Raw genomic sequence first — 23,330 nt, 5'->3', positions numbered from 1 at the left:
CGGCATTGGCACCGCAGGCTGCGGCTGCTTACTGGCTCAGGCAGCACGTACCGGTATGGTACATTACTCGGAGCGCAAAACTGGAAGGACCGCTCAGCGGCGTTCGATTGGACATTAATGCTTTCGCATTCAAAACTCATGAGAAGCTTAGGTGTCCTCGTACTTTTTTTTCGCATCTATAATTTAATTTGACTGAAGCTCTGCAATTTGTTCGCAAAAAAAAGACGTTTTCTATTCCGAAATTATCAACACAGATGAAAAGACAGCGGTACTTCAGGAAGGCTTACACTTCAGCTTTGTGAGAGGCTTCGTTGTAAAGTCCGGCTCGATATGTCTCAATTGTCTGTATTAAATTGCAATTCAACGTGCACTCTGCAGATATTATCCACCCTTTAGCTAATCGGACCATGCAAATCGGGACATCGACCGGAATCTTGCTCAGGTAATATACCTGTATTGGTAACACTTCCATCTATTGCAATGTTTTCTGGCCTACTATTTTGCAGCACTCAATCTAGATCTTGAATGGCTAGGCCTTGGTTCATCTCAAGACGTTTTTGAGCGTGCCTGTTAAGGCAGAGGGACAGTATGACAGTATACCCCCTGGCGCCCCCAAAATCTGTTGGCCAAGGATCAGCAATGGTTACCACCATCATGCCGGCTTAAATTAAACATACTTGGCAGTTAGGCTTGATGTCGCATTAACTGCACGTCACTGCTACCAGTAGCTAGACTGTTTTACTTTTTAGAAGAGCTCTTGAAATGTTTGTTTACTTGTTTATTCATGCGAGAGTGTGGCCAATGACGCGTCATAGCCTTTGTTTCTGTGTGCATTTGCACTGTGCATAGGGAGTCAACTCTTGCCAACGCAGTAGTACTTTTCACCTACCGCAGCAGAATTTATAGCATTAACTGTCACAGCAGTGAAATCGGAGCCACATAGACTTCTGCGATTGGCACTCTGACTAGCTTCTAGCCACTGTGGGGAAGCAAGGGAGAGGGATTTCATATTCCTAAATTCGACACAGGAATTCACAGCGCAAAGGAAAAATTGGACGACGCTTAAGCATCGCCTTTAAGGGTGGAACTCGATAGCCTTGCGCTCGCTGATTTCAACTTGAGCCTGCAAAATACCTCATTTCATCACCACACTTCACTTTCTGCCATCCCCGACTTTGCTTTTCTTCCCTTGGCATCAATCGTGTCACTCTAATGGTCTACTGATTACCTGCCCTACTCATTACATGGCCTGCCTAGCTCCATTTCTTTTTACAGCGCAGCTGTCTATGACTAGGATCCCGGGTTTCTTCGTGGCGTAACGTCGACAGAAAACAATGGTGGGCCGATCCCGGCGCAGTGAAGGGCACAGCAATGGCTCATACCCCCATAAGGCAGAGACTAGAAGCAGTGACTCGCCGCAAGCAAAAAGGGGTTCGTGTGTGAGTGTCCGCGTACCAGGATTGTTTCCTCGTATGTTCAAATTACAATCCGACGCTATCGTGCCTGTAGGTTGTGTGTAAGTCGTACTTTACGAATTTTCTGACGAATTTTACTTTGAGAAAGTCAATAAGTTCAGTAACGCCTATGGGCCACGCGGAGGGCCTGCGTGGTTGGGAATGCGTGGTTCGGGATGATTTTTTTCTGGCGGACAATGTCGCCGAAGCCGACGCTGACACCAGATTTTCCGCGACACGGGGTCGTTAACGCTATCGTGTTCAAATGTCTGGAAGGTACAGTCAACCACAAAAGTTTGCGGACCACGCGAGCGCGTGGCCAAGAGCCTCTTCGCGACACTTCCGCTACGTCACCAGCGATCGACAGCAGCGCTACGTTGAAGACGCATCCCTCCTTAAATCTATGGCCTGTCTATTTTCGCACTGTGCGCAAATATTTTCTACCTATCTCTTTCAACGTGACGCGCTCTTTGTTAGCCAGGGCTACTTGCTTATATTTTGAGAGCAGAATATCAGTACAAGTAATCAGACAGCGTATTCTTCGGCTGTTATCAGTTCTATTTTCGCATAGCCACGCTGTTTTTTTTTTTTTTTCGTGAGTGCGTGAGTGAGCGGTGAGGCAGCCATGGGACACAGATGCTTAGTCAGTAGGCAGAATTTTTCCGTTCCTCCCCCATCGCTAAGTGACAGTAGCGGCCGGGATTTCATCGCCTGCGCCCAGGTTTTGCTGCGCAAAGCCCGAACCACCGCGCTGCTATAGTGGTTACATTTAGAAAAATAAGAAATAATCGGGTGCGATGACTCTTTTTGTAACCCTTTGCGACATGGCGTCCTCGTTTGGAGACTCGAACTTCGGAGGCGCGTCCCACGCCACGTGTTTCTTCAAATGACCTAAAACTCAGTGTGCACATTCGTGTCCGCTTCCTGATGGGACAACTAGCGGTCAGTTAACTTCATTGTCCTGCGTATTGCTGCAGATGATCACTTTGCTGGAGACACTACCATGTTAGACAATCGTTCGACGTGCCGCGTTCCAAGACCAACGTCAAGAGTATTTTTTTTTCTCCGGTCGACACGAATACAACCGAAAAAGCAAGTGTGCATGCGTTTCGGGCCTAATAGTTGATTCTTTTTATGCAAGCATTGAAGCTGACGGATTGCAGAATAATTAGATAATGAGTTATACGCTAATTAATTTTTTTTTACTGAAACTCGCACAAAACAGCACATTGCTTCGTCTTCTTTCTTGGAATGTAATAGTGAGAGTCTTGAAATGATGCCATGCGCATTTGACGCATTTGCAGACAGTGCATCATAATTCATGTCTGAAGGGGATGAATTTATTCACAAGACATTTACAGAAGTGTCATGAACATAGGTCTCTCAATGATCTAGTAGGAAGTGAAATGTCCGCCGTTTTCTAGCACCTTATTGATGCGTGTGGGCATCGACTCGTACAAAGATTCAGTAATCTCCGGTCGACCGCGCAGGCTTTCCCACTCTTGTGCGATCGCTTGCCACAGCGTATCGGCCGTGCGGCCGCGGTTGGCTCGTGTGGACAGTCGTTTCTTCAACATGCCCCAGACATTTTCTATGGGATTCAAGTGGGCGCCACATGGAGGCCACTCAAGCTGGCAAACAGCATGTTCTTCTAGCAATGACTGGACGATACGTGCTTTATGGATCGGGCTGCGGTCGTGTTGAAAAAAATAGCAGCCGTCGCTGAAGGGACCGTCCAGCGCATACGGAACGAGGTGTCTATATAGTGATGACGTCGCAGTACCGTGACGCAGTGAAGGGCCCTTCCAGACGCACAAGGGGACCAAGGCCATCTTTGCTGATTGCTCCCCACACGCTCACGGAACACCGTCCACTGGATAGAACACTCTGTGTGTAATTAGGCAGATATCTGCAAGAAATAGCATACAATTGGGTTCCAGCGGCGCGTCTAAAAATGTTGTGATTCCTCTTGCGTATGAACTTTATAATGCTGTTATAGAGTTGCAATAGAAAACGTGCAAACATCATTAGATAGTACTGAAAGACCCACTGGCAGCTTTTAATTAGCTTCAGAGTAAGTAGTACTATGAAACAATCGTTAATGTTTTCAACATAATACCACTACAGAAAAATCTCGTAATGTCCAAAAGCTCATTTTACGTGAAACATGTTGTGATGCAGAATTAGCTTCGTGAATTAACTGCCAATACACTGTAAACACACCTGCAGTTTAGTGGACGCCAAACCCGCTTCCGTTGGTCCCAGCGCGTGGAAAAAGTTGACTCGTCGCTAAAGATGACATCGCCCCATTTCTCTGTTGTCCAATCTTTCATTGCTGTAGCGAACATGAGTCGTTCTTGTAGCTGGCTGTCTGAGAGGCAGGGCTTCTGTGCTGCTACGAAAGACTGCAGGCCAAGCTCACTCAGCCTTCTTCTTACAGTCTCAGACGATACCGTGAGCGAGAGCGCTTCTCGGATATCCTCTGCACTTTGAAAAGGATCAGCCACGATGGCGGCCGTAATCAGGCGGTCCTCTTCCTCAGTCGTGGCCCTTGGACGCCCACTGCGCTCCATATCTGTGAATCTGTCATCGTCGCGGAAAGCTTGAATAATCCTATTCACGGCAGTCCGGCTCCTGTTGGTTCGGCGGCAGATTTCGCGCTGAGGTATTCCCTCTATAAATAAACGCACAATGTGCCTTCTTTCGTCAAGTGGAACACGCAGCGGCATCTTTCCAAATAGGCAATCACCACGTGGCCTGAAGCAAGTCTACTACGTTTTCAGCGACTGATGCGAAGATGCGCCTATGTGTGAAAGAAAATTTTCTATGCATCCGCTTTTTCTTTATTTTTGATGACAGTGAAACACCTCCCTACCCTTTCTCTCAAGACGCAGAAGCAGCAACACTCATTGGACCAAGATGCTGCCAACCAAAGTGCGCCAGTAAACGTCGCGTAAAAAAATCGTCGCAGCGCTTCGTGAAACTTATCTACCCACTGGCACACCAGTCGACAAAGGCTGCAGTGATTGCTCCGATACTGCTATCAAGCCAGATATGTGGCGGTCTTATCGCAGACAGCGCTCTGCGTCAACACAACGAACTAATAATGTCATGCACGGGAATAAAAAATTAACAGGCAGGCGAGTACCAAGAGGGCTCATATCCGGGAGAGCGCCCCTGTCGCCGCTAGGTGGCGTACCGCTAGGTGGCGCGGATAGGCAGTCTGGCACGCGCTCGCGTGGTCCGCAAACTTTTGTGGTTGACTGTACATGCACAGACCAAAAGTGTCCCCCACAGTATTGAACATGAAGCGTAACTGCTTTCTAAATTTTATTAACGTTCCCCACCAATATTTGTGCCTATATATATATATATATATATATATATATATATATATATATATATATATATATATATATATATAAGTATGTAATGCGGAGGTTGCGGGTTCGGCTCCCGCCGGCGACAAGTTATTGTAGCGAGATATGGGGCTTTACTTATCTAACGTATACAGAACCGATCAAACAATTGCAAAAACGCGCCTTAAGAATTATTACGGCATCGTCCTCTTCTTGCCCAAACTCAGATTTGTTTTCATCTACTCGGATACTGCCTTTCACGTCTCAGCGAAATGATAAAACCACGGTGTTGATAAATTCTATCATTAACACCAACTTTCCACTACCTGTGAGTACGTTTTCAACACCGACCTGTAACACAAGGCATGCAGGCAATGGCAACTTCAACCTTCCTACTTGTAGGAATGTATATGGCGAACGGTTAATACAATTCACTGGCGCTAAAATCTGGAACACAATTCCACTTGAAATTAAACTTGTCCGCAACTTTAAATTCACTTGTAAAATGCATTTTGTAAGTCTTTCATGTTCTTAACCAAAGTTAAGCTCACGTGCACACTTTTTTACGACTCATCTGGCATAATTAATTTTTGTGCTAATTATTAATTATTAATTATTATTAATTATTAAATTGTGCTAATTATTTCGTGGTATCACTATCTTCTGTATTGTTACATTGTATGCCTTTAGTTCTTTATTACTTGTGTACTTAAAATATTTGCAGCAATTTAGCTTTTATTGTCATGTGTATTTAATTAGATAAAATATACCTTAAAAGCCACCCTTTCATTGAATTTGTGTATAGATTCATAATCATATTAACTGCACCTCTGCTCCTGACATGTAAAAAAAAATAAACATGTAATAGATTGGACCACTAACTAGCCACACAGGCTAATGGTCCAAATACTTTTGTAACCATGTTTTTGTATTTAAGTTGACTGAATAGACTGAAACTGAAAACTGAATCTCTTCGTCCACTTTCATTTCCCTTTTCTTCGTTATTTTCTACATTCCAATTTCAACTACACTTAATTTCCCCGATGCTTTCCTTGGCTTCGTTGTCTGTTGGCTTTATATGGTTATGACTAATAAAATCGAGCCCCTCGGTTCCCATTCTTCTTTCGTATATATATATATATATATATATATATATATATATATATATTGTTACGCCGTGGTCACTGCCAGTGAGTGAGTGAGTGAAATAACTTTTATTACAGGTCCGGCGAGGACGCGAACTCGTCGCGCACCCGGCTAGTCCCACGTCGGGACCGGCAGGTCTAGCCCACCAGCCCGGTCACGGGCACACCGGACAGCCAGGATTTGCTTGTCTAGAGCGGGGCTACGCAGAAGCGAGTCCCACTCGTCCTTGCTGAACTTGGGGTATCTCGACCCGCACTCCCAGAGCATGTGTGCTAGAGTGGAGGTCTGCCCACAGGATGGGCAGGCGTCGTCGCGATATACGTCAGGGTAAACTTCGTGCAGAACGGCCAGACACGGATATGTGCCGGTCTGCAAAAGTCTAAGCGAAACAGCTTGCGCCCTATTCAATTTGGGGTGAGGGGGTGGAAAGACCCTTCTGGACATGTAGAAAAATTTTGTCACCTCGTTGTGAGTAGCGGGAGCATCCCTGTGGCCGTAGGGGGGAGGGGTGTCGGCTCTCCTTACAGAGGAAGCGCGGTCGGTGAGGTCGCGCGCAGCCTCGTGAGCAGACTCATTGAGGTTCGGGGGAGCACCCTCGACCGACCCTACGTGAGCGGGAAACTAGTGAATCGAATGATGCGTGAGAGCATCCGGATTGTAGACGCTAAGAAGACGAGCAGCCTGCTCGGCGATGCGACCCTTCTGAAAAGCCCTAACTGCCGTTTTGGAATCGCTGTAGATCTCAGACCCACGACCGTCTAGCAGTGAAAAGTGAGGGAAGCGAGGGAAGGAGAAAGAAGACGACGTTGCTCCTACGATTGACTCCGGCCAGCATAGCCCAAGGTGCTACATCTTTGTGTCTCAATCAGTAAACACTCCCTTAACCCTCTCCCGAGGCCGTAACAGATTGGTGGACGGTGCTGGGTAATACGAACCCAACGACGGAAGCTCTACTCCCTGGTCTTCGCCGCAGCCGCCGCCTTGCCGGACTTCCGCCTTCGCCGATCGAGATGATGTCCCAACTCCCGACCTCTGATGCATCGGGGTCAACTCCTACGGCTCCTACGGGTCCCTGGCCGTACTACCGAGTGCCGCCAAACTTTGGCGGGACCTCAGGGGAGGACGTTGACGAGTGGCTCAAGAACTATAAGCGGGTGAGCAGAAGCAATGGCTGGGACTCGGCAGCGCAGCTTAGCCATGTTGTATTTGCACTGACAAACACTGCTCTCATGTGGTATGAAAACCACGAGGACATGTTCACCACTTGGGATCGTTTTGTTGAAGAAGTACAGAAGTGCTTCGGCAATTCTAATGCGAAGAAGAAGCGAGCGGAGCAGACATTGGCTCAGAGGGCGCAGCTCCCAGGGGAGACATGTACCACATATATCGAAGAAATTTTGAAGCTGTGCAAGATAGTGGATCCTAGGATGACTGAAGAGGACAAGGTTGGACACGTTCTGAAGGGGATAGCCGAAGACGTATATAATTTCTTGATTGGCAAGGAAAACCTGAACTCCGTGTCTGACGTGATGCAGCACTGTCGCACATTTGAAACGCTGAAGATGCGACGGATAGCTCCGAAATTTGGCCGTCTGTCAAACGTGCCAACAGTGGCTGGTGTCGACAGTATGTCGCCTAATGACCTCTCGTCGACAATACGCCAGATTGTACGGGAAGAATTGCTTCGATGTCAGCAAGTCTCTCATTGCCCCAGCGGCTTTCAGGACGGCTATGCAAGAGAGACCGCACACGCGCGAACGCCAGCCGCTCCGGCCCCATGGCAGCCATCAGTTAATGTAGCAGACGTCGATGAATGCCAAGGTACACTGCGGTCACTTGAGTACTCCGATCGAACACCCTCCAATTACGAACGGCGTTTTCGCTCACCTCGTTTCACTCAACGAACGTCGGCTGGCTACCGTCCCCATGAAGAGCGATACTGCTACCCAATGCCTTCTGACAGGACTGGTCACTCCGAGCTGCCACGGGTGTCTCGACCTCCACCGGTGTGTTACAGCTGCGGCGTCCCGGGTCACATCTCGCGATATTGCAACAACCTCCCTACATACCAGCGAGATCCCTTGCTCATGTCTCCCCAGCCTTTCGGCCGCCCGTTCTCTACGTCACAGCCACCACGCGCGCCCACCAGTTTACGCTACCCCTCACCGGCCTCTGATCGAAGCTTAACGCCGCCACCAGCTCCACGTGCTCGACGTTCCCCATCGCCGCGGCGACGCACGCAGTCACCGCCGCCGGAAAACTAGTCGGCGCGGCCAATGGGGGTGAGGCCGCAAGATACCAGACACTTTCGACAGATATACCCCCGTCAGTGTTTATGCTGAAGAACAAAGTTCATGTACTTGTTGATGGCGTACCTACCATGGCACTCGTGGATACAGGTGCGACAATTTCTGTGATGAGTGTGAATTTTAAGAACCTTCTTGGACTGAAAGTGATGTTTTGTATAAGCCGTGGTGCGACATTCCGTGGTGTGAGTGGTGATGCGTTGTGTCCGGTGGGAGTTTGCAATGTGGACGTGTCTTTGTGCGGTAAAGTGTTTCCCACAGAATTCGCGGTTATTGCACGATCGACGCATGACGTTATTTTGGGAATCGATTTTTTGCGGGAGTGTGGGGCAACTGTTGACTGTAGAAGTGGTCACCTTTCCGTGCATGGTAGTTTCCCACCTGCTCTATTGGAAAATTCATCCCGCGATGAAGGCATCTTTTTTGTCTCCGAGGACACGGTCGTTCCTGCCTTCTCTGCGGCGTGCGTTCCAGTAATCTGTTGCGGTAACGACCTTGCCATGTTCGACGCGAGCCTTGAACCGATTCATGCGACCTGTGGGAAAAAGAACATTTTAGTTCCGCATTGCGTGGTGTCTGTAGTTGAGGGCCGCGCAGGTGTGTGGACAATCAACAGTTCAATGGAGCCTGCAGTTTTGCCTCGTGGCATGAAACTTGCTGTCTTCAAACCAGAATCCTCTACGACGCTGGTTGCACTTGTTGATACTACCGGCGACAATAGACGTCTCGGTTCTCAAGATTCAGCCGATTCACAACTTTTACAAATGATCAGCAAGTCACTCAGCCAAAGCGAACGTGACACACTCCTGGGCGTTCTCTCCAAGCACTTGAAAGTGTTCGACTTTTCAAAAGCGGCAAAATGCCTGTAATTCCAGCGTCTCGAACACGTCATCGGATAAACACCGCTTCAGCGCATCCCGTACGGCAGAAACCTTACAGGGTATCACCATCTGAGCGCAACATCATCAACGAGCAAGTGCAGGAGATGCTAGGAAAGGGAGTAATTCAAGAATCCGCGAGTCCCTGGGCCGCTCCCGTCATTCTTGTGAAGAAGAAGGATGGTACGTGGAGATTCTGCGTTGACTATCGCCGACTGAATTCCGTAACCAAGAAAGACGTCTATCCGCTGCCCCGTATTGATGACGCCATCGACTGCCTGCATTCCGCTTCCTACTTTTCTTTCTTCCGTGGATCTGAGAGCCGGTTATTGGCAAATTCCGATGCACTTAGATGACAAGGAAAAAACGGCATTCGTTACGCCGGACGGGCTGTACGAATTCAACGTCATGCCGTTCGGATTGTGCAATGCACCGGCTACATTCGAAAGGTTCATGGACACTATTCTGCGTGGTTTAAAATGGCAGATTTGTATGTGCTATCTTGATGGTGTCGTAATTTTTGGACGGACATTTCAGGAGCACAACATTCGTCTCAATATTGTACTCGACTGTATTGAAAAAGCTGGTCTTGAGCTGAATTCAAAGAAATGTCATTTTGGCGAGCGTCAAACGGTGGTGTTAGGACATCTCGTCGATAAAGATGGAATTCGACCCGACCCACAGAAGACGGCAGCCGTTGAATCATTCGAGCAACCTCAATCTGTCAAACAACTTCGTAGCTTCGTAGGCCTCTGCTCATATTTCCGTCGGTTCATACCCGGTTTCGCGGATGTCGCTCAACCCCTGACGAATCTTCTGCGTAAGAACTCTCCGTTTCAGTGGACTCCTGAGTGTGAAGCCGCTTTTCGCCAGCTGAAGTTTTTGTTAACTTCACAGCCAATACTCCGACACTTCGATCCTTCGTCTCCAACGGAGATTCACACAGACGCAAGTGGTGTCGGCATCGGTGCCGTTCTCGTTCAGCGCTCTGGAAACAAAGAACATGTCGTCGCGTACGCAAGCCGTTCTTTAAGCAAGCCGGAACGAAACTACACTGTGACGGAACAAGAATGCCTAGCGGTAGTACTTGCCGTGCAGCGGTTTCGCTCGTACGTATATGGTCGCCCGTTCACCATCGTCACAGATCACCATTCTCTGTGCTGGCTGGTCAATCTTCGTGACCCATCCGGTCGCCTCGCGCGATGGGCCCTTCGTCTACAGGAATATGTGTTCACTATTTCGTACAAGAGTGGTCGTCGCCACGCTGACGCGGACTGCCTTTCTAGGATGCCACAACGTACGACGGACTGTGAAGCCGACAACTTTGACCACCTTATCGCTTCGCTGTCGCCTGACTTTCCCGATGCCTTGACATTCGCCGCAGAGCAGCGCAAAGACCCAAGCTTGAACGCTTTTTTCTCTGCCACCCAAGGGCCTATATCCGAAGGCCGATTTTGCGTCCGAGATGGTCTTCTTTACAAGAGGAACTTATCAACGACGGGCGCCCGTTTTCTACTTGTGGTTCCGCAGTCTCTTCAAACATCTGTTCTGCGCGTTACGCACGATGACCCAACCTCTGGTCACTTAGGGACCGCGCGAACACTTAGTCGCACAAAGGAACGATTCTACTGGCCTCAAATGCGCAAAACAATTGACACCTATGTGGCCAGTTTTACGCAGTGTCAGAGCCACAAGCGACCTACTTCAGCTCCAGTCGGTCACCTACAGCCAGTAAAGCCCCCCAGTTCCCCTTTTGAAAAAGTCGGCATAGACCTGATCGGGCCGTTTCCGCGTTCTTCGAAAGGAAACCGGTGGATAATTGTGTGTGCCGACTACCTGACGCGGTATTGTGAAACCGCAGCCCTTTCCTCCGCCACTGCTGCGCAGGTTTCTGATTTTATGCTTCATGCAATCATACTCCGGCACGGGCCACCTCGAGTGATAATAAGTGACCGTGGTCGCCAATTTATTGCCGATGTTGTGGAGGAATTGCTGCGTTCGTGTGCCTCCAAGTTCCGACACTCAACAGCTTATCATCCACAAACTAATGGCCTCACCGAGCGCACAAACCGAACGTTGATCAACATGTTATCAATGTACGTTGCTTCGGACCATAAGAATTGGGATGAAGTACTACCGTTCGTGACGTACGCTTTCAACTCTGCGAAACACGAAACGACCGGTTTCAGCCCTTTCTTCCTTCTTTACGCGCGCCAACCTCGTCATACGCTGGACACTATCTTTCCTTTTGTGGTCCATGACGATTTGTCTATCGCAGAGACATTGTGTCGTGCAGAAGAGGCTCGTCGACTTGCGCGCTTACGTACATTGGCCGCGCAAGACCACTCTAAAATACGCTACGACAGTCAACACCAGCATGTTACCTACGTTCCCGGTGACCTCGTGTGGCTGTGGACTCCAATACGCCGACGTGGCTTGAGCCAAAAGCTACTTGCAGACTATGCCGGGCCGTACGTTATCCTCGATCGTCTAAGCGAAGTGAACTACACAATTGCACGTCTCACTTCAAATGGCCGTCGTTCATGCAAGACTGAGGTGACTCATGTCGCCCGCTTGAAGCCGTTCACACGAAGGTAGCAGGAGTGACTCGCCCGGGGGGCTTCGTCTGGGAGCGGAGGAATGTTACGCCGTGGTCACTGCCAGTGAAAAGTGAGGGAAGCGAGGGAAGGAGAAAGAAGACGACGTTGCTCCTACGATTGACTCCGGCCAGCATAGCCCAAGGTGCTACATCTTTGTGTCTCAATCAGTAAACACTCCCTTAACCCTCTCCCGAGGCCGTAACAATATATATATATATATATATATATATATATATATATATATTAAGCAACGTAGTACGTGTGCGATGAAGGAAAGCGTGAATTGTACTATCGAACACGAAGCAACTAGCCCAACAATATATTCTATGCAGGCTAGTCCTAGAGCTCTTACAATGTATGCAAAGTACGCGCAAACCAAGAACTTCTTCAAGCTTACCCATTGAAGTTTAGAAAGCATCGAGGAGTTCATTCAGAGCCATAAAGAATACATTTTCCCTCTGGACATGCTGTTGCTCTCTTAATCGTCAATACAAGATCTCAATATTTTTATTTTGTAAATTAGGGCTCTATTGGTTCAAACCGTTCATGTACACGAAGGTTTCATTCCACCACGATGTTCAGCCTTGAAAGGAGGGACGGGCGAACCACGTTCGAACTTACCTATTTTATATTCTGTTTTAAATGTCTGCGGCTCAGGCAGTCTATCAACTGGAAATAAAGAAGGCAAGAAATAAATTAACTCGATTCGATTCAGCAATAGTGTTTTTCGAGCCCAATCAGAAATTTCCTCTGTCGATCGTATTGCTTAGGTGCAACAAAAAAAGTTGAATAATGGACTTCACATGCTGCTTTTTAATTTCTGTTTTCGATTGATTTTTTGACAATGAAATTGCTCAGCATTGTATCATAATAAACAGATATGAAAGTAAACGGGTATATTATGACTGCTCCGTAACTCGTCAGCGGCTCTGAGCCATAGTTTTTCACCAAGAACAAGAGTCATACTTCTTCGAAAACTCAGAGAAACATTTGCTTTCTTTAAACAAAAAGTTTGCAGGTGATTTAGTTTATAACTGGACATTGAACGCCTTGGAACGCTGTGTTATAAGAGCTGAAACAAGGAGCACCTAAAATACAGAAGCTCATTAAGACTTCCAATACCTCTGCTGTAGTGGTCCCCGCGTAAGTTGCATTTTCCAGCAAATACCTATGCGTGATGGAATCGTTGATGTATTCGAGCCGCAGATGCGAATGAACAATTTATTTATTTATTTATTTATTTATTTATTTATTTATTTATTTATTTATTTATTTATTTATTTATTTATTTATTTATTTATTTATTTATTTACTCCAACATTTATGTCATCGCACGCACATGCGGTGCAGTCGAAGCGTGAAACTGCACTAACTAAATAAATTGGGCAACTTCGTTTCATATTTTTTCGTGTTTGTGTATTTTATTGCTTCAGATTTATTTCATAGCATGAGCGCGCACCAACATGCACGCCTGTCATTCGAGCTATAAAAACGCAACCGCGAGCTATAAAAACGCAACTTTCGAGCGACGGCGACGAGCGACAGGTTTTGTCATCGAGAAAGGCGATCCGGCGTTGTCGCGTCACCGGTTTTTGGCCAGCCACAAAATTTCGCTTGTCGCGAAACCAGCCTACGTGGGTCAACAGTATACCACGTGGAACGTTTTAACGTTGTTAGGCCTGAGACACCACCGATATAACCGTCAAAGTATTTTGAGTTTTGCTCGACAGATGACAGCCATCGAATTTCACGCTGCAGGCGCGGATCTAGGGGAGATGTCCGGATGTCCTGACCCCCCCCCCCCCCCTCCTCAGATTTCTGCATTGCCCCCTCGCTGACAGGGGGATGGCCCTGTCGCAAAAAAATATATATATATGGCCACCAGCATTCTTCAAAAGTATTTTTCGCGAGTACCAGTGGTATCAGCCATGTAGAAGTAAAGCTAGCTCGCTCACAAGCTTAGTTGTATTCCGTAGGAGTGTGGTGTCGCGAAGTTGCCGTAGTTATTTTTTCTCATGAACACCTTGGACCTCCTGGCGCCTGCCGTGCCTTACTCGTCCCGTCGGTGGCGTCGAATGAACGAGGGGACTTCCCTTTTGCCAAAAACGCCGAGGTCCGCTCGAGCGCCTTCGCGCCTGATTAACTTAGTTTCCCCTTGGGGTGTCAACAGTTGCCTCATTGGCTGCCATCGGTTCCGTGACCAACCTGCTTAATAAAAGAGATCTCTTGCTGAAGTGTTCATATATAAATAATAACAACTAACAGATAAACTAAGAACTACGCATAGGCAACTTTTTTTAACTGTAGCACTCATTGTGATCACAGTTACACGTTGACAATATCCGGTACGAGCACAGTACCGTTCGAACGCTACAAGTTTTTCATTGTAACTTCGCAGTTTTATTGTCGTACATTAAGCATACCAGGCTCAAACCCGCCGGATCCGTTTATCTGAGTGGGCGTTCTCGCGGAGCGGGGCGAAGCCTCGAGCCGCGGCTGCGAAGTGGGGGAGCGTGGCGTCAGCGGCCCACGCCAGCGCGCGGGCCTAGGATGGCGTCGCGTGGTTAGAGAAACGGGAGCAGATGCGCGCCTTGTGTAAAAAGATGACGTCGCGTGGGAAACAAAACATGTAGACGCTGGCTCGCGCTCTCGTCTACTACGCCACATCGTTATTCTTGTAGGTGGCGTCGTGAGTCTTCATACGCGGTGATTCGCATATCGTAAACAACCAGCGTAGTGGTTGCTGCGTTGGAGCGGACCGTTACGCCCGTATTCAAGAACGTTCCTCTAGTCAACACACCACCACGACTCAAGAGAGAAGATGGCACCGCCATCCCTCCACAGAAGTGGTCACTGAGCTTCATGATCATTCACGGGAATTCATGAGAATTGTCGCGTCTTTATTCTCGATTATTCTGCGCAGTACAAGTGAAATTTGGAGTCTGATATCTCGGAGCACGGACACGCTAGAATAATTCTTCCGACTGATACTGTGTAGAAACTCGACTGTCTCTAAGTTTCCAATACAAACATACCCACTTACTGCAGTCAACAAAAAATAATTGTTCAATTTTAGTTAATTGGGCTGTTCACAGCGATAATTATCATTTCACTTTGTGCCCCCATAGCCACATAACTTATTTGCACAGGTGGTCTTCGCGTGCCTCCCAGTGCCTAACTTTAAGAAAACCATAACACTTAGTTTTTAACACCCTGTATTATCAGGCGCAGCCGCCAAGCACATGGCTGTATTGGGTAACGTCCTTTTCCTATAAGCTCGGAGAAACCGATACCTGGCTTCGCTACAGGTCTTCTTCCTCTTTCTGGGGTTTTGCGTGCCAAAACCAGTTCTGATTATGAGCCACGCCGTAGTGGAAGGCTCCGGATTTATTATGACTACCTGGTGTTCTTTAACCTGCGCTACAACGCAAGAACGCGAGCGTTTTTGCATTTCGCCTCCATCGAAATGCGGCCGCCGCGGCCGCGATTTGATCCCGCGATCTTGTGCCCAACGCCTGAGCTGACTGAGCCACCACGAAGGGCTACAGGTGTTGCTTTAGCCGTATAAAACGCAGGTTTATCGTGAGAAAGAACGGTAAATTTCGGTAAATAAGAAAGGCTACTATCATCATCATCATCATCATCATCATTGACAGGAGCTGACCCCCCCCTCAGAAAAAACCTGGATCCGCCCCTGCGCTGCCGCATGGAACGGATTTGCACTGGTGATTAGAGCATAATAAAGTTAGATCTAACAAATCTCGGTTAGAACATTGGCCTGCGGGCACGTTTGCGATCTCTTTACGGGAGCACGATTGTATTTATCTGGATAATAATGTGAATATGTTGCTACCTTTTTTTCGCGATGTTGTGCCCATGTGGTCAGTCCACGCCACGACGCGACAGCGTGACAGCGTGTGTCGGTCGCGTCGCTTGTCACTGTCACTTGAATATCGCGGGCATGTGGTTGACGCTTAACATAGCACTTTTCTGCACTCCGAAAACAAACAGCTAGTAGTTGTTTCATTGGTGATTACTGCGCGAGGGCATACAGAGTTTCTTAATGCATAGCTGGCAATCGAATGCGTCCTATCAGGCATTATTTTCTTTTAATAGAGAGAACTGTTTCCGTTATATTGGCTTCAATACCAGCTATGTCTTGCCTTTAACAGTTCGCGGTGCTCTAAGCGTCTCCACAGTATGAAATGATTGGTCTCTTTCATTTATTGCTATCCAAAGCATGGCAGCCGCTCAGCGAATAGCCTCATTTCGAATAAGACACCACGTTGCCTGAAAAACAAAGAATGTGTACATACAGACCTACTACACTAGATAAGCTAATACGTTTCTCGAGATTACCTTTCATATCTGGGCACATGTAATCCGGACAACATACAGGATGGTTTCCGTACCGCCGTATCACTGGATTCACTGCTTTGCACCTTGTCCAGTTCAGGTCCTCATCGTCTAAGCACCTGCAATTTGAACGAATTAGCCAGAATGACAAAGCATTGACAAATAGAAGGTTTGGCGTTGCGCTCGAGTTCATCAGATCATGTTCTAAAGACACGCAAGGTGACATAGTAGCGCGACGCAGCATGTAAGATAACTGCTGATGCGCAGCAGAAACAACGCCTGGGCAATCACCAGGCATCTCAGAACACTGGAATAATGAGGAGCTGCTGCCAGCTCGAATGCACATCGATGGTGCACAGAGATGAGACTGAGAGAAATCCATCGACGTGCGTTTTTCAGTACTCAAGACTTTTTACAGCGAAGCTGTAAGAATGGCTACCTCGGCTGAATATGGCTACCTCGGCAAATTTTCTGCATGCGTGCGTGTACGCCATCGCGTCGACAAAGAAAAATTTTCGTCTCCAGAGCTAGTGTAATTTTGAGTTCCCGCGTAACACAATTATGTTTCCTCGTATGTTCAAATTACAATCCGATGCTATCATGTCTCCAGGTTGTGTGTAAGTCGTACTTTACAAATTTTGTAAAGCATTTTACTTTGAGCAATTGAATTAGTTCAATAACGCACTTGCACCAGGTGGAGGGTCTACTAGAATGAGGATATATGCTGCACTCCGCCGCACCTGCATGCGCGCGTGACGAACGTGTGCACACGACCAGTTGGTGTTTGTTATCTCGTCGAGTACGGTTCGCCCGGCCAGCGCCATCTTCCGGAGCCCGCGACCGACCTAGCTGGTCGTCTGCATCGTGAGGGTGGTGTTCCGTGCTCATCCCCTCTAAAGGCGCACTGCTTTTACTTCAGTGCTCCCACCAATGCTACAGCCGATGACCTTATTTACGCCATTGAAGAGACCACAGGACCGAAAAGCCTGAAGTCCATGCAGCATCAAGGTGGAACCAAATTATGCATAGCGGTCACCTCTACGGCTGCTGCAGCCAAGCTCTTAGCACGTGGTAGCTTTGTCCTTTATAGAGAATCAGCACCAGTAGTCCAAGTAGGCCCTCAAGTTGTAGTGGCGACAGTCTTCAGATGTCCCCTATTTGTCCGGGACGCTTCTTTAGCCGCCGCGTTTTCCCCTTACGGCAAGGTTCTGGAAATTCATGAGCAGTCCTTAAAAAGAAGACAGCATGTTGGTAACAGCCTGCGGATGGTGGAATTGAAATGCTCAAGCCTGTACCGAACTTCATGACGGTACATGGTCACCGAATAATGTGCGACTACAGGGGCGTCACCAAGGTGTGCTGCCGGTGCTCCTAGGAAGCACTGTTGCCAGGTTTGGCTATATATAGCCAAATTGGGCCATAGAAAAAATTTTTTGGCGTCGACTTGGACGAGTTGGCTATGTGGCTATATTTGGGCTACTGAAAATCTGCGACTTGGCTGTGTTTGGGCTATAAGTGGTGCCCTAATCTACGCTCCAGAGGTGGCTTTGATCGGGTAGAAGCAAATCTCGAAGGCTGTGTTTGAGCTGGCTGTGCGCATGTGCGTGCGCGAAATGACCCCCCCCCCCCCCCCCGCGCCTTTCCTTCCCTCTATGCACTGTTGTCTGAGCCGATGGCTTTGACCTTTGATGCACTTAAACTTAGACCCTGCTTGACCGTTAGGCACCCGATCCCCGGGCATCGGGATGAACCTGGGAGTAGGGGGTTTTTTACACTACACTGTACCAACATGGCTAAGCTCAGGAAGGGAGAGCAATATCATAGGGTCGGGGCCGTCGAGCGATCGTGGCGCCGACATGAAAGAAAGGAAGCACGGGTGGATGACATGCCCCAGTGTTTTCATGGCCATGTCTTAATTCTGGGTGAAGTATCGCGCCGGGCACCGCTTTCGACCTACTCCACGTATCTCGCGCGAAGCTTTACTGCCATTTTCCTTCTCCTGCTAGATGAATTTTTGTTCGTGCTTACATTCGAGATTCATTTCGATAGGTTGGACGTAAGATCGTATCTTCCTCAGAGAGGAGAATCCGAACATTGGGAAGTGGGCCAAGTATACAGGGTGTCCCAGCTATCACGCAGCACGATTTGAAAAAAGAGGAGCAGCGTTACGCGAAACAAACCTAGTGCGTATTGATTCCAGTACAGTGGAGTAGCCGCCAGTAATTTTTTCGTTACTGAGATTTAATTAGATTATTGTAATTAATTATTTAACTCGAGAAGTATACTGTCCTAATTATCAAAGTGTCAATGAAAAAATTGTAGAGCAACATGAAAAACTCCCGATACGGCCTTCTGTTGCTCAATACATGCTACATAAATGTGTTTTTCCGAGTGTGAAAGAAGCCCGCGAATACACGCAGAATTGCCGCGCGACTGGCCGCTCGAGGCACTTTGCGTGCATTCGCTGGCTTCTTTCACGCTCGGAAAAACACTTTATGTAGCGTGTACTGAGCAACAGAAGGCTGTATCGGGAGTTTTTCATGCTGCTCTACAATTTTCTCATTGACACTTTCACAATTAGGACAGTACTTCTCGAGTTAGATAATTAATTACAGTTAGCTAATTGAATCTCAGTAACAAAAAAAATTACTGGCGGATACTCCACTGCACTGGAAACAATACGCACTAGATTTGCTCTGCGTAACGCTGTTCCTCTTTTTTTTAAATCGTGCTGCGGGATAGCTGGGACACCCTGTATATGCGAGAACGTATAAAAAAATGGGAGCAAGACCCCGAGCCAAAGGTGGGTTCTGGTGCTTTTACTTCTAGATGGTTTGCCCGTAACGTCACGGATGCAGATACTAATTCTGCTAATATGGAAACAAGTTTGCCACCATGACATCAGTGCACCACGTCTTATGAACTTCACCCACCGTGTTAGCTTAGCTTGTGAGGTGCCCCGCTGTTGGCTCAAGGACGCGGGTTTGATTCCCGGCCACGGCAGCCGCATTTCGATCGAGGCGAAATGCAGGAACACCCGTGTATTTAGATTTTCGTGTGTGTTAAAGAACCCGAGGTGGCCAAAATTAATCCAGAGTCCCCTACTGCGTCATGCCTCCAAATCATATCGTGGTTTTGGCACGTAAAACCCTAGCAATTGTTAGAGAGTTTTAGAATAGGGGGCTCAAACGTTTTGGGGCCCTAAAAAAATAGCGTCGAAGCCACTGCGTATGCGCAAGACGCAAACTGTGTTTGGATTTTGCGTCGGGCATGCTATTTCATCGATTTAGCGGGAGCCCCAAAAGCTTTTGTCAACAAACATGGCGGCTCCCGCCGAAGTGACAGACCAAACTGGAATCGATTCGTGGTAACCCGTGAAGTTCGTAAACTAGGAGAAGTGATTGCGGTTATCGCTTTCTCTCAACTTACATGTGTAATGAAGATTCATTCATTAGACGCCGCTGATTCCGTATTCATGGCTCGTAGGCCTAACACGGATTGACTTGGCTGGGTGAAGGTACGGAGAGTTCGTTATTCAAAACTAAACGCAACAAGTTGCTTGCTGCTAATAGAATAAGTTCTAAATTGTAATAAAACACGAAAACCTAAATTACTCTTCTTATCATAAAATGGTATATTTTATTTTAATATTTAAGCCCCAACGCTAACACCCACAAAGCTATTTGGGGCCCCAAACTTTGGAGCCCCCTATTCTGAAACTTTATTAGCACGTCAACATGGTTTGCTTTTTCACAGTAACCAGTTTTCACAGCATAACCATGCACGGTTATCCATTTGTTGCTTACATTTGCTCTTTGTGCGCCGTCGCGGCTTTTACCTTTGCGAGCGAGTTATGTTCGGGACGTGCTCGTCGCCGAAAACGACTGCGCGCTTCTTACACTGGTGTGCCGTTTTGCGCCGTAATCTTTTAAAGCTTCGCTTACACCGATTCAGACAGCGGGAGGCATCTGTTGTCTGTCACTTTATTTTAACGCATGTTCATTTCGTGCTAGAGACCTAAGGTGGTGGCCAGGTTGATGTAAATGGACAGTATATAGAGCATGCACCAGCTAACCCGGGCCAAGCTAACTGAAAAAAACTGAGAAAACATGATAGGACGATGAAGCAAATAATACAAAGACTTGTTTTAGCGCATAAAAATGTAGCCGTGAGCACGTCGCAGATCGCTGGACAGATGAACTTCTACGCCGTAGGCAGAAATGACGTGAAAGATCGATGATGCTAAATATTATTTTGCGTTCACGACAGCTAAAAAGCAGATTCCGTAATTTATATTACTGTAAATAACTAAACATTATAACTTAGTACTATCTGTCATAAAATAAAAACACTGATTTTGCCCTCTGGAGCGATTCGCTGGAACTTAAGAGCTTCCGGATCCCAACGAAAAAGTGTCCTGTGCAAGCATGATGTCAATGTTTTTGATGTCAAGGGCCGACCGTGACGGCGGCACAGACATCTTGTTACGACGGGTTGTGCAAAAAATGATTGACGTAGTCGAATGGGAAAATGTGTAGACAAATAAAACTGCAAATAAAGATGGCTATATTTGGCTACGAAATCTTTTTCACTTTTCTGTGTTTGGCTATACTTGGGCTACAACTTCTCTAGCTTTTGGCTACGCCGCCTCGTCGGACCTGGCCACACTGCTGGCAGGAAGGCCACATCGGAAAGGAATGCAACACGTCCCGCTGTGCCAGGTGTGAAGTGTTCGGCCATAGAGAAACATACTACGTAAAGAGTGGCCACAAGGGCCGTTTCGCGGCCGAGCAATTGAGGGTCTGACCACCCGCCATATGGCGTAGCGACAAGCGCTTCCACTTCGCTTCAAAGGTAGGCAGGTTATCATGCCTCCAGTGGGCTGCATCGACGCGTCATATATTTCTCTATGACGTCCCCTCTGTGGTGTCCCGTCTCCATAGAAACGTTGATGCTTCGCCGGCTGCTCCGGTCATGTGCCGCTGGATACGCCCACCTCGCCGCGCTTTCAACACGCCGGTTCGCTGCTGCGGTAAGTTGCATCCTTTTGTCTGCACTAAGAATTTGCAGTTGTTTGCGTTCAACATTGTTAAAGAGATGTTTATTGATGCTGATGGAGTGTATTTTTGCGTGCGTAGTATACAATACATGCTTCGGCGCCCACCGAGGATGGTTCGTAAGCGTGGGCTGTACATAACGCGTTGCTGTCATTGCTAAACCATTCTTGTTGTTCTGCCTGCTCTTTACCTGCAATTTTAAGGATATGTACTGAAATTAGTTGTGTCCAATAGGATCTTGGTAGTACGCTTGTAAACAAGGAAAAATAAAGCATTTTGTACTGTGCCACTACTGCTTCCTGTTGTGTGTAATTCAGAAGAACGGCAAAAAAGTGAGGAACGAAAACAACAACAAAATCTCTGACCGCATGATTTTATGCTGTTCGCATGAGCAAATCCCGTTTTGCATGGTACATCGACAACCTTGGTTGTTTTTGTTTAGTAAAAAGATTGCGATCTGCTAGTTTATACGCCTGTTTATGCCAAAAACACAACACCGGAGCTTCACTAAAGACAACGTAGTTGAACACTTAAACAGCTAGGTAAATCATATTGAAAAGCGCTGCTGTCAAAACCGAAAGCAAAACAGAGCCAAACCAAGCGTCCCAAATCTCGGAAGACAAAATTGACGGTCTGACCAGCCGCTGGTCGCGCTGGTAGCAGTGCAGTAGCTGGGCCGCAAGGCCCTACGGGAGTGTCCGCTCTTTACGAAGTATGTTTCTCTGTGGTTCGGCCATGAAACAACTGATTGCTCCTCCCCATGCCGTCACTGCGCAGAGGAGCACGCGACAGCAGATGTCTGCAGCCCAGGTAATACGCTTTTGCGGCTGGAACGGCGCCGGCAGAGTGGGCGCAGGTCATCGCGGCTGTTGACGAACCACGTGCTCCGTTTGCGCCCCCGTTTAAGGAGACAGAGGAGACAGAACCTGGAAACTCCGATTGCCAACAAGCGACAACGCCCAACGCCCACTGGTCCCGATGGTTCAGCACCAAGTTTCACAGTGGAGGAAAACGTTTCAACTCTGGATTCAACGTCGCAGTCCAGCGTGAGCCAGGATTCTTCAGGTGATGCGGCGAGTACAGACGTCCCAGCGACTAAGTACGAGAACAGGTCGCGGGCGCCCTCCTACTCGGAAGCGGCTGCTATGCCATGGGAAGGCCGGGACGCGAAAGAAACCCACGGGCCCGCTAGACGCGGTCACAGGATGCAGACCCTCGATACTAGGAAAAGACAGCCCCCCGCCGAAGCGCCTGGCGCGCAGGCGGGCCCGACGCCACTGAGCCCCATGTCTCATTGCGCAATGCCGGGACCCCAATCTACGCAAGCCCCTGAGCCAGGTTTTCGGCCTTCTGGGACTGAGGGACGACATGTTGGTTGATAAACCGAACTTGAAACGACCTCTTCTTTCAACGTCTTCGAGTGCCGATGACTCGGCGATTTCAAGTAAGTAGCCGGCGACTAAGCTGTCGCGCGCCGCGGGCCCTTCTGGGTCCGATACCTCGGCCCCGTCGCGGACGTTCTCTGTCCCGTCGTTTGCTGACGGGGTTGCAAACTTTGCTTTTGCTTTCACCCAGCTTTTTTTATGTTTCGACATGGTTAATATACTTACCTTAAATGTCCAATGTTTCAGAAAACCCACAAACTGATTCACTTTACCAGAGAAAAGTTTGTTGATTTGTTGATCCTTCAGGAACTGAATTTTTTCTCGCCATCTGATGTCACGAACTTTCAGAAGCGCTTTAATTTCCCAAGATTTTTTTTCCTTAGCATCTTCGCGTAACTGCGGGGTCGGTGTAGTCATTCTGCAATCCACCCTCTTTTCTGCGGTGTTCAACACGCTTGACTGTGACGGTCACGTCCTAGTCTTAAGGTGCGCAGTTGGGAGTTCGCGCGTGCGCGTGGTGTGCGTGTACGCCCCTACGCGGAAAAGATATACGAACAATTCCTTTCGCGCGCTGTGGTGGCCTTATCTCTTCGATGATTGTGCTACCATTCTCTGCGGTGATTTCAACTGCGTTATAGATAGCGTGAGGAATGTTAAGGGCCCAGGTCGAGGCAGGCCGGTGGACAACGCGCGTCAGCTGTCCTCTATACTTCATGACTTTAAACTATATGACGCTTGGGTGCTTAAGAAAGGGGTAACGTTTGCTGCAACTTGGAAGTGAGGAAGATC

General features: G+C 47.9%; 1 protein-coding gene across 1 annotated transcript in view; it reads right to left on the bottom strand.

Moving 5' to 3' along the window:
* The window catches only part of LOC119445731 (uncharacterized), a 97,120-nt gene that overhangs the window by 4,715 nt on the left and 69,075 nt on the right, over positions 1-23,330 (bottom strand). Inside the window, exons 11-12 of the mRNA XM_037710017.2 lie at positions 16,103-16,218; positions 12,365-12,412 (exon numbers count right to left, since the gene is read on the bottom strand). Of these exons, the coding sequence (XP_037565945.2) occupies positions 12,365-12,412; positions 16,103-16,218 (164 nt within the window). The remainder of the gene's footprint in view (positions 1-12,364; positions 12,413-16,102; positions 16,219-23,330) is intronic.

Source organism: Dermacentor silvarum, chromosome 3 (genome assembly GCF_013339745.2).
Source record: "Dermacentor silvarum isolate Dsil-2018 chromosome 3, BIME_Dsil_1.4, whole genome shotgun sequence".
Taxonomy (NCBI): domain Eukaryota; kingdom Metazoa; phylum Arthropoda; class Arachnida; order Ixodida; family Ixodidae; genus Dermacentor; species Dermacentor silvarum.
Note: the sequence above shows the minus strand (reverse complement) of the source record. Positions and strands in the feature narration are given on the sequence as shown.